This window comes from Gallinula chloropus, assembly GCF_964237585.1.
Source record: "Gallinula chloropus genome assembly, chromosome: 1".
NCBI classification, from domain to species: Eukaryota; Metazoa; Chordata; class Aves; order Gruiformes; family Rallidae; genus Gallinula; species Gallinula chloropus.
This window is the reverse complement of record NC_140085.1, coordinates 173595712-173608165: the sequence shown is the minus strand read 5'-3', so window position 1 is coordinate 173608165 and position 12454 is coordinate 173595712. Positions and strand designations below refer to the sequence as shown.

The 12454-nt window shown below is 37.0% G+C and overlaps 1 protein-coding gene across 2 annotated transcripts in view; it reads right to left on the bottom strand.

Annotated features, from left to right (window-relative positions):
• Nucleotides 1-12454, bottom strand: part of PCDH9 (protocadherin 9) — a gene marked incomplete at both ends in the record, with an annotated part of 686593 nt that overhangs the window by 241869 nt on the left and 432270 nt on the right. The window contains one exon of one of the 2 annotated variants that reach the window (XM_084272703.1): nt 2171-2372. In XM_084272703.1, coding sequence (XP_084128829.1) covers nt 2171-2372 — 202 coding nt within the window. The remainder of the gene's footprint in view (nt 1-2170; nt 2373-12454) is intronic. The other variant, XM_084272704.1, reaches the window with a different exon arrangement.

The window sequence follows — 12454 nt, the reverse complement described above, 5'->3', positions numbered from 1 at the left end:
CATATATAGAAATACCCACAAAGTAATTTTGCCCAGTCACCAGATAATATAATGCTTTCCTGTAAACTGCCACAGGATCTTCAATAATCCTAAATTGCTTTAAACTCTGTTTCACATGTCATCCAAAAAATTTGTGCCTTCAGTAGCAAAATAACTTGTGAAACAATGTCTAGATATAAAATTCACATCCATCTAATGGGCAGCATCACTCCCTTCCTGTCATGGGTTTTCTCAGGATGATTTCTGTCACAGTAATGACCATATCATTCCCTTCTTAGTTTGTGAGTTCTGATAAGGTATGGAATGCGTTATTTCAATATCTCTTCTAATTCAGTCTGATAAACGGTGAAAAACCGATACTTCAATACTTTGCTAATCATTAGTACAACTTGATGATTAGATTTTCATAAATTTTCCATGAATTTAGCATCCCCGAGGCTAAATCAGAGGTAACCACAGACAAGTAAAACTTTTCAGACAGCTTTTAAGAACAATTATTCACTCTGACTAATCTGCTATTAGTCCCTGTGTTGAGGATGAATAGATCATCATGATTAATATACTATGTTTGCACAATGTGCTTGACACACACTTTCTAAAACTACATTTTTAGTAACTTGGTTTAAGGTAACTAAGCCCATGATTTTACCACCTCTCCTGGAGTATTTTTATGCTACGTTTTGAAGATGTGCAATTCAGAGTCAGTGAAGCTAATTGTGACAGTGCCAACACACAATGCTGCCTTAAAACTCCTCTCTGATCTTGTTAAATCTTTCACACGTGGTCAGAGAATTAACAGGATAATTCCACTTAAGCTCCTCACTTGCTTTAGCAGACATACATTCTTGCTCCAGAGTCAATCCATTCATAGCTGCAATTCTTTTGTAGCTCTTTGTATTTCTACACATTTAAGGTTTAAGATCATAGTTCCAACAAGAGTTCTGTTTTAGTAAAGAAAATTAAATTCAGGTGTCATAGCCACAGACAAGGAAAAGGAGAAAAGGAAATAGGAAAGCAGAATACAACTCTGAGACAGCAAAGCATTTCTTCGTAGTGTTTCACCTAACACACGCTCTCAGTCTTCACATAAAAAGTATGAGAAAAATACTTCTGAGATCAATACCCCACAGTTTGCATTCTCACCTGCCATGATTTAAAAGTCATAATTCAGATCCAGCTCTGCCCGAATGAGAACATGGACCTTAATATTGTTCATCAGATCTGAAGGCCAACTTCTCTTCTGGTTTGTACAGGCCCAGTGACAATTTAATCATCTATACAAAAGGGAGAAATGCCAAAGGGAGAAACTAATTCTTATTTCTATACTCCTGGGATGCAAGAGAACTCAAGTTCAATTACCTTCCAGGAGCACAGATAAGACTTTTAACCTTTGTCTCCACATTCTAGACAGAAAACAAGAGCCTTAAGGGCTATGTTACTGCACACCCTCACCATTTTCAGTGTCCAAGTCTCCACATTTCAATGCCAAAATACAGTATTGGTTAAGACCTTGCTTCAGCTTTTAGTACTGTCACAGTCACATTGTAGAGAAGGAAGGAAGAAGAAAGACAGAAATTGCTGTACCAAACTGCACATACTTAATATTTGTATCAAATCACCTTACAAAAAGCAGAACCTCAGGCTATTCCAACTTAACAAAGAAATCCTGTTTCTTACTGTTAGAAGGGGGAATTGTAGGTGTGTTCTGGTAATCTGGATTTTTAAAAATTTTTCAGTGCTTCACTGAGCTGCTGTTCTCTATGTTAGTCAAACAGATTGTGCTACCTCCATGTCCTTGCTCTTTAAATTTGTATTTAGAATGGCTTTCCTAAAACAAAGCCCACTGCTGAATAGCAACATCACCACAAACACCAAGAAAAGCTTGCTGCCTTGTAGGACTTCCTTCTTCCCAGCTGTTCTCACTTACTGTGCAATTTGTATGGAGCAGTTTTTTCTCACTGGATATATTTTTGTTTCTACAGACAAACTACACCACGAGACACTTCAGGCGAACTACATCATTTCCTGCTAAACATTATGAGCTACATGACCAAACACTCATGCATGTGCTTAAAAATATCTCTACCATTGCAAAGCTCAAAGGGATGAAAAAGAAAGTAACCAAGTCACCAAAGCAACTCAGATAAGTGGAGCACAGACTGTGACTCACCCGAGTTGGGGTCGGAGTTGCCATCAGCTTCAGTCCTCTTGTCCGGTGAAGCCTGGTCGTAGAATTCGTCCTGCGGCTGAACCAGAGGGAGAGCGTGTGAGATCAGGGTTCCACCACCCACCGGCTCGTGGTCTCCCAGACCACTGTCACTGCAGCTTTCCTGGGAGCCATCGGGGAGGTGAAATGTAACACGGCGCTGGGACTACAAAGAAGAGCACAGGACACGCTGATTAGTGCTCTTCTTTTCTGTTCTCCTGACTTCTTTTTTACCTTTTTAGTCCGTCCCGTCCCGTTCCCCCCCCATTCTTAAGATAGAAAGAAATTCCTGACACTGTTTGAGAGGCAACTGTTATTATTGTCCTTGCCTGATATTTTGTTGGGTTTTGTGTGCTTTAGAGCAACCCAGGGAAGATGGCAGTCAGATTTCAAAGGTCTGCATATGCTCGTCTCTGAAGCTTCTCATAAGAAAGTGATCAGCACATAGCTAGGTACGTTTCTCCTAATCTCAAACATACAATCTAAGTAGCAAAAATAGCTGCAAACTATATTATAAAAATCAAATTACACCAGAATATGTAATAAGTATATCTATTTCTGAGGGAAAACCTCTATTATCACTATTCATACTAGAAAAAAGAGTCCACCAAGTTAAACAAACAAACAAAAAAGTGGTTGTTACCTTCCAGGAATAAAAGGGTATATAAATATATATCCATATGGGTGTTTCATTGATAGCAGTTCTCTAAGTAATATGGATATTTAAGACTAACATTTTATCTGTGAAATCACAGTGGTCATCAAAGAATGACAGAACGTAATGTTGGAATAAACAATTATCAGTCTGGTAAGAGAAATAAAAATAAACAGCACATACTTTTTTCAAAACAACACAGTCAGAATTACAAATTTTCCTGGTTTGAAAAAACACCAAAACACAGTCATCTCAAAAGAAAAAAAAAATCTACACTGTACACTTGGTTTAGTTAACCATTATTGATTTTGAACCTCTCTCATCTGGAGAAATAACCTGACTTTGTGCATTGCGGCCACAGAATGATACAGTGATTCCCCATGAGCTCCAGAGCCGAGAGCACTGCTGCAAATTGTTTAGCAACCGAGACTGTGGAATTCATGAAAGGAATATTACAGGTCTTCATGGATCAAAATACTGCATCTTTGAAGCATTGGAAACAACTAGTTCAAGAGCATCTCAAGAGAGCGGTTAAATTAAGTTAAGCACATCTTCCCACAAAAATGAGTTTCAGCAGCAGGGAGCCTGAGTGATCTGGTTAGCTAGATTGGTTTAGAATACAGAAGAGATTTAGAAAGTTTACATTAAGCTTGATAATCGTTTACTTTGGTGGTGACTTTCTTATCGATATTAACTATGTGAAAGTTATGGGTTATGTCTAAGTGAATCACTCAAGATTTTTACAGAAAGGAAGATACTAGAGATATCTTTCACTCGTTATCTGGTTTTAAGTAGTTAAAATCAGGTGTCTTTTATCCATCCCAAATCAAATAAGTTAATGGAAAGTTCTTGAAGTTAATGGAAAAAGCATCAGTCCCTGACTCTTTTTTTACCTCTTTTTTTTGTTTTTTTTTTTTTTTTTTAATGAGAAAAACCTCAAGTTAATAGTACTAAGTCTATGTTTGCTTATTAAAAACTATTTGTTAATGGTAATTGCCACCATTTTACATGATGATCAATATACTCTACCAGGTTTCTTTTTATTCATCTCCCTTGGGTGGACATAGATAGTTGATTAAGTCAATTTTGGATTACTATGTAATTCAGTATAGAAATAAATGTAATACTATTTGCTCTTGGCTGTGATTTTATAATTAGCATTTTGCTTTTAAGTTCCTATTCTAGCTTTAGGATTAGTATCCAGCTGTAGCAAAACCAAATAGATCCTGTGAGTCATTGGGCTGTATTCGCTTACATCAACATAAGACCTAATTCTAGATACTGTTACTAAACAAATTTTTACTTCACTTCATTACTTTTTCTTTTTGAAATTGGGAATTTTTATTTCTTTTTTTTTAATTGGTTCTTTTCCTTGAAAATAGAAATATATCTAGCTACAGAGCTTAAAATCTTCTCTTCCTACATTTATTTTCAGTAACTCAAATTGAGAGACCTGTGTTTCCAAAGTAAGAATTTATGTTACTAGTAAAATCAGTACGAAGCACAGGGAAAGGAAATTGCTTTCATTTTTTTAAACAAAAGACTATGAGAGTAGTTGAATGACTAGAAAATCCTTAAAGTAAGGGGGGGGAGATGAAAAAATAAATTTAATTTTCTGAAATAGAATTATATCACTAACCAATTAACCACACAAATATACAGAAAAACACATAATTAAAAAAAAAAAAAAGAAAGAAAGAAATCAAGTTTCATGAGTTTGGTAGCAAAAAAATAAGCTCCTCATTCTGGACAAAATGTGCTCTGACTCTATACTGGCAGGTAACCAGTTACCCAGTAAAATGGCACAGGCCTGACACTAATACTGGCAACTTCTTAGCTGATATTGCTATAAATTTTTTAATCCATACTTTAAATGATAAGAAAAAAATATATCGCCTTGGCTTTCTGAGCCTCTCACTGAGGACCCCACAAATCATAGAGGATTATAAAAAAAAAATCTAAAGGTCATATAAACAATGATCCTGTTCCAGGGATGATGAACGGACAGCATGCAGTCTGTCGAGAAACTTTAGACTTAGCTGTGACATCAAAACAATGAGAAAAAGCCTTCTGAAAGAGAAACTCAAAGCAAACGCTTAAGATTAGGCATATCATATTAATTGCAAGAGAAGACTGCCACAGCATTCTAGGAGCTTGTTTAGGGTGTTCTGTGATATGTGGCCCCCTCCTTCAGCCACCCTGATTGAGGATTCTCCTGCCTGGTTGCTGGACACCAAACCAGTGCTCGGGGACCCAGGGTGTCTGCTTGAGTTGAAGGGTGCTGCTGCTACTGTGCCCTGAACAGTAGCAAATCTGCTGCAGTGCTATTCTGAGCGTGTAACAGAGACAGACAGACACACTCAGGGACGCAGGGGACAAATGGCTGTGGCTACAATGACAGGCTCAGAGAAGTTGCTGCCCCCAGCAGCTCCCACCTCCAGGACTCACCCCAGACACAAGCACAACCAACCACGTCCACTCCTCCTATTGGGCTGTGGCAGAGGCAGAAGGCCACCAATGCAGCACACACACCACACTCTGCAGGTGCACAAGCACACACACATTCACAGACCCTCAGAGCCCCATAAGCACCTGACTCACTACCTGACCCAGCTGATCGCTTGCTGCCAACATGCAGTGCACACACACTTGTGGGTCCCCTCAAATACCAGCACGGACCCTCCACTCACTTGATACCCCGGCCCAAACCCAGGACATTCTACTTGTTGGCTGATCCATCTTGGAGTTTGCCAGCAAATCCACACGTGCACCCCACGTACACCCAGTTTGGGGCAGGTATAGACACTTGACCCCAGCAGCTGGCACCCAGGCTGTGACCCAGTGCTGAACCCCTCTCTTACACATTGAATTTCTTCTCTCTACGGTATTATCAGGGACTGTTCTTTAAGAAGAAAATCCTACAACATGCTTACACTGTGTTAGTATTTATCTACTCCCTTCTGCAACCAAATACAGCTTTCAATTCTTTTCACCTAAAGACAGAATCAAGCTATTCTGAGTAATGAGGTTTGTAGTTGGTACAACACTGGGACTAATGATAACAAGTAATTACAATTTCAATTATGCTACAACATATGCAGGATTATATACAGCATGAGGTAGGGTTATGGTTCAGGTCCACAACACTTGGCCAAAATTCAAATCTAAAGTCTGTGACATATTCAATCACAAACCATTATTTGAGGGTTTTTCCTCAAGTCCTAAAAAACATCCACTCTTTATGTTTAATCAGGAAATATCACATCATTGTTATGTGAAACCCAACACACAAAAAGGAAAATTCTGTTGAAGCAATATGATTTTAACTTCTGTCAAATTAATTTCAATACATAATTTGGAACAATTCGACTCAATACATTGTTGAACCTGGGCTGAGTTTAAAAATCAGGAGAACGATTGGTATCAGTTACACGGAATCATTCTTCTTTTAATCACCTATTGCAGCAGATTCTTTAAAGCTCATCCAGATGAAGCATGACCTCACACCCACAAGAGATACAGAGAAGAATTAATTCTGTATCTTAAATGTCAATAAAGGATAGCAAACTCTGGTGCTGATAAAAGGACAGTTCAAGCATAATAGGAGCATGGTTTTTGTTTGTTTTCAGACCAGGTGATCAGGCAGCCAATACTCTTTTTAATCATACTAACAATCAGCATTATATCAAATTGAGATTGTATGAAAACAGCCCAGCTGCTTTTTTCCTGCTACAACAAAAAAACCCAAATGCATACCTAGCACTGTCTAATTAATTGCAATTTTTGGAATTAGTGGATATAAGTAATAGATGTGGTACTTGAAAATGCCAATAAAAACATCAACAAGATCTCTTGGGTGGAGGGGAGAAATGTACAGTAACGGGTGGGGATATTCCTAATCTTAGTGATCAAGCCAGAAAAGTAGTCCCTGTGATTGAAATAGGATTTCACATCTTACATCATTACAATATTTTATTTGGAGATAACAAAACCATTTGTAAAATATATTTTAGTCGCAGATTATAGTTTTCTCTTTCTCACACTCTTCTGTCCTAATTTTCCCACTTCTGTTTTCTTGATAAGAGGAGTTCAGTAGTAGCCAGTGACAGACAGGCAACTAGGGACACAATCTAAACACAGAAGGTTCTGAGGATCAGGAAACCCTACTTGATGGAGGGGTTGGACCAAAAGGCCTCCAGGGGTCCTTTCCAACCTCAACCATTCTGATTCTGTGATTCTGTGAATTTTATAATAGAAAACATAAGAAAATCTAGAAATATCTGGAGCAGTTTCATAATTTTCCAGTGCTGAAAACATGATTTTGTACTGAAGTGCTTTATTTCTGAAAACTCTAGCAGTGTAAAATGTATTCTGATAGCAGAATTTCATTCCATTCACATCTATAGCATTGGAAAGTGGCATAGAGCATTAAAAACACAATCCTGAAATCCTTACTCCAGGGGAAGGAAAAAAAAAAGAAAAAATAAAAATTGTACCTCAGCATGGATTCCTAGAAAAGGTGGGCCAATGCCAGTGAGGTTCTGGCACTGTATTTGTGAGTGAACTCTTTGCTGCTGCTTTATTTTCCCCAAAACCCCTCATACAGAGGCAGAAAATGGGCTGTAAATAGTGCAAGTTATTTTGTTGACCCAAGTGCTGAAAGTCTGGAGTAGAGGAAAGACCATTCCATGTGATATCAAGTGTTTGAAACGTCCTATGGCAGATGAGTTACAAGCACTGTTGGAAACAGAACTTTAATGTAGTAAGCATAAACACTAGTTTTCAAAACTGTGCAGTGCTTTCCATTGTATACTAGCTTCTAAAATGCATTTTACTTCCAATTACGTGCTTGAATCAAATAGCAAGTTTCAGAAATCAGCATTGAGAGGAGCTTTTGCATGGTGAGATTGTTTTATTCTGAAAATCAGACTTTCAAGCTTTGTACAACTGCTGTATTGTTTCTGCTAATCAGGGATCCAAGAAATAATTATACTATTGTTCCATTGCTGAATATCTCACAGGGACAGATTTGGCTACAGATCCTACCCATTGTTATAAAACAAGCTATAATTAAAAAAAACACTTCTACACTGGGTTGTTACAAATAGAACCTGCTGAATTTAAACTGAGCTGGTTTCTGACTTTACAAATCAGTTACTTTAAACAAAATGCCTTCTTGTCCACGCAACATAGCTGTAAGCTAAGAGCCTTGGTTTTTGTCCTTGATTTTTCAGACAGACTCAAGTCACCAAAACATTAGATTCACAGCAAGTCAAATTAAACTTCACAAAACGGGCCATATGTTTGCATATCAGAATATATATTCAAGCATGACACATCGTCAATTGTCACTGAGATGGTTTATTTTAGACATGGAGATTGTGCATCAACAAAAATTCATTCCCTTTCTTTTCTGAACTATTATGCCATACTTTGTGCTAAGATGACAAACAAAATATTATGAAGGAAAATCAAAGACAGAGACACATTCTGGGAATATTTTCCTTATGGAAAAATTGTTTATATAAAGGCTTAAAAGAGAAACTTATAAAAAAACCCCCAACAAACTATTTATGGAAAATAAACAGAAGAATCTACATATGACATACTTTACTCAAAGTCCACTCATGAATAAAGAAGTCAGAGAAGAAACATTAAAATAGAATCAAGTGTAAACAGTAAGCACTTTATAAAAGCTATAAAACTATGATAATGAAGATACTGGTTTTGGATAGGTTTTATTTATTGTAAGGATGTAAAAAAAACCTATGCTTCATCGGAGTTTTTCTGTGCAAGATGTCTGTTTGATGAAGTTGGTTCCTCTCAAAGGAAAAAGACTCTTGGTTCATACACTAAAACATGGATATAATTTTTTTATAAGATCAAGCCTGCGAATAGAAGTCAGGTCACAAAAACCAGACTAGTAACAGTTTCAGAAGGGAAGAGAAAAGATGTTCTGGGCACCACCAAGCTTTAAAATATAGTTTTTAACAAACAATAGTTTAAACCCTTTTCTCTCCATGTTTGTCTTTTAAATTCTTACACTTGAAACACAAACAGTGCACCTTCTAGTGCAGCAAGAGTATGATTTCAGACAAGGAGATTCTTTTTAACTAAAATACAACAGGAAACTGATGCCAAAAATATCTATGTTTGTATTTGCTCCACAGAAAGAATTGACAAGGTCTTTGAATTTAAATATAGTTTACATATTAATTTTATAAATAAACAATGGTTTGTTACATAATTTTTTTTTGTTCTGATTGACTTAAAGAAAGCCCCCTAAAATCTACAATCCACCTTCTCCTTTCCACATTGTAAAGATGAATGAAAATACACTCTTGGACTGTGACCTTCTCTGAAAGGGAGTAAGTTGTAGTGTATCTCACAGGAAGGCCACGAAGGACCTGAGGTGGGGCTGAGTATTTTGTATAATTCAGTTCAGTGATCACTTGTATGCATCTTCTTCATGTTTCACTCAAGCTCACAAAGGAATATGATTGTGAGAAAAAAATCATTGTATATTCTTAGTAAAAGCCACCCTTGCTTCTCTCAGATAATCTTGGCTCAAATCAGTTTTACATACCTATTTTGTAGTAGATCCCCGCAATTTGCTATGAGTGTTGTAGTTTTTAGTGGCTGTATTCGGGTGGAGAAGGGGGGCTACAGGGGTGGCTTCTGCAAGAAGCAACTAGAAGCTCTCTGCAAACCTGACAATAGCGAACACCAGACAGCTCAAGGGCAGAGTTGTTGCTGACCAAGGCCTGGCTCATCAGCAATGATCGTAGCACCACTAGGAGTCACACTTAAGAGAAAAAAACCCATAAGCAGCCACTTTTTGCCACCAGAGAAGGGACTGAGAAGATGTAAGAAAGTGTGCAGACACCAAGGTCATTGAAAGTAGGGGAGAGGAGGAGCCCCAGGTACTGGAGAGAAAGATGCCCCTGCAGCCCGTGGAGAAACCCATGGTGGAGCAGGTGTCTCCCCACAGCCCATGGAAAAGGCCAAGACCCCACCTGCAGCCCGTGGAGAGGCCCCTCACTGGAGCAGGTGGAGACTTGCAGAAGATGCTGTGACCTGAATTGGAGGAAGCCTCTGCCAGTGCTTGCAGCCCATGGAGAGAGACAGAAGACACAGAGACAAGTGAGAGACAGAGATCCAGACCAGAGCAGGTTTGCTGTGGGGGAGAGTTGTTTTGGGTTCTTAATTGGACACTCTAAAGAGTGACAAACCTTTAACTAAAGAAACTAAACAAAGGACTATCATATATCTTATTTGAAGTTTTGCCTTCCTAATATCCACTTAGAAGGTAAATACTCCTTTCCCTAATTGATATCTATCTGCAATCATCTTGAGAGCAAAGTAAATCTGACCTAATAGGAAAGCAGAGTGCTACATTTTAGCCTAAATCAGAATATTACCTTGTTCAACTTGGGAGTCTGGTAAAATGCTAATAAATTTTCAACATTTTCAATCTTAGCCCCCATCCTCTGAATTAATTGTCTGAGACTCAAGAAATCAGTTCTAAGCCTACAATTATGCAAATTAATATCTCAGAGGCATGGAAAAGCAAGTGGGGGGAAGAGATGAAAACTGCTGTACACAATAAAACATAAAAGAAAATAGCCAGGTGTGCTAACATTACACAACTAAGCTAATGTTCAGAAACATTTTTCACCCGAATGGATAAGATGATAGTAAACCACATATTGCTATATTTATTGCATGTTTCTTAACAGAATCTCTGTGGAAAGTAATCCTTAGAAAGTCTTAATTAAAAATTTAATAATTTTGTAGATATCAATTGAAAAATAGTATCTAGGATAGCTTTCTAAATACACTTGCAGTTAGTAGAGAAAGAAAGGCAGCTGTAGTGAATTTATGCCATTCTAAAAAAAAGTCATTAGAAAATAACATTAAAATGCCTTTTTGATATTTAAGTCAATTTAGGAGACATATCAGAAGACACAAAACAGGTTAATCCCTTTGACAACTCTGTTGTTATAGCTCTTGACAGTAGAGAGACATAAAATTCAGAATTTCAAATTTAAATGCCCAAAGTTAACCTACCAGCAAGAAAAAGTAGATCTTGCATTATGTTAATAACTATTTAGACACAACTTCAGATATTCATCACTTTAAATTTTAGCTGCTATTAAGTATTTAGTAAATAAGAACCTGATGAAACAGATCTTACTGTCAAAAAGATACTGCACTATGAACTGCTGTATCTGTTGCTCTGGCACATTTTATAAGAAGCATTTATTTGTATTACAGCATGCAAAGCAACCCACATATAAAGAATTTAGTTGTGATAGAATTATATTTTATGTGATCTTTAGTAATTTGGAGACTTCAGTGATCTTCAATTTATTAGTTTAGTTTGATTTTCGTGATGAGCTCCTCCTAGCAAGGCAGATAATGCGCATTAAAAGTGCACTCAATTGAAGAAGCATTGCAGAAGCACTGTACCAATTATAACGATAACCAGCATAACTTCTCTACACTCTCAGAAGTTTTACATTAGAAAAAGCATGTGTTGATCAATAATGTATATGAACTACTAAAACACAGAAACAGCTGTTGCTGAAATTTAACAAGTTTAATTAGAATAATAAATCTGCCCTGATTTACATTCTGTGAAACTCATCTGGTTTTGGTAATGTGAACAGAGTAATAAAGTTTCCGGGGCTTTATTTTAACTATAAATTACATTTTTAAATGTGAGAAAAAACAATTGAGAATATTCCCCGTCTGAGGAACGTATTTTATATGGAGGCTGTTTATAAAAAGAACTTTATTATTTTCTTGTATGGATGGCATAAAATAATGAAAATATTGACTGCTATGTTTGCAATTATATTTATAGTGTTAACATAAATTATGTTTATAGTATTTAATGAGTTACGGAGGTATTCCATCCACTTAGTTTTATTAATTGCATTGAGCAAGCAAACTGATACATGTGGTATCATGTCAATAACCATTCTTGATACTGCATCTTATTGTTGAAGCTGGCAATTACTATGTTATAGAAGTGTTTTGTATTTATGCTTTCACCACAGCCAGTCACTACAGCAGATATGCAGAGTTATGCAGCACCAGTACACAAGAAACTTTCCAGTGATCTTCAGGAAAAATAAAGATGTGATAAAACCCCCTTTAGTATTCTGTTCTATTAGCATTCTTTACTCCAGCATATAACCTTGGAGCAAGCCACAGCTCTTGTGTAAAGGTAGGAATCTTTTGTCTGGGGACACGCAGCCCTCACTCTACATTATAACTAATCACAGGACTTGAATACTTCATTTTTAGTTTTATATACAAGAAGGAAAAAAACATACTTCAGAATCCACAGCACAAATGACCACTCTCCACTAGGAAGCTTTGTATAATAGGGCTTTAAAAGTAGTTGGATTAACACTGTTTTAAAAAAGGAAAATTAAAAAAAAAGAAAAATTCAAGCCCTTTAAACAATCACAGTATAAAACGATGAGTGCTCATAGTGGCATCATGATGTCAATCTTCACTTTTACTTATGTGCGTTTGAGGAAATGCAATTAAGAACATCGTGTTTCTGCTCAATAAAGCAA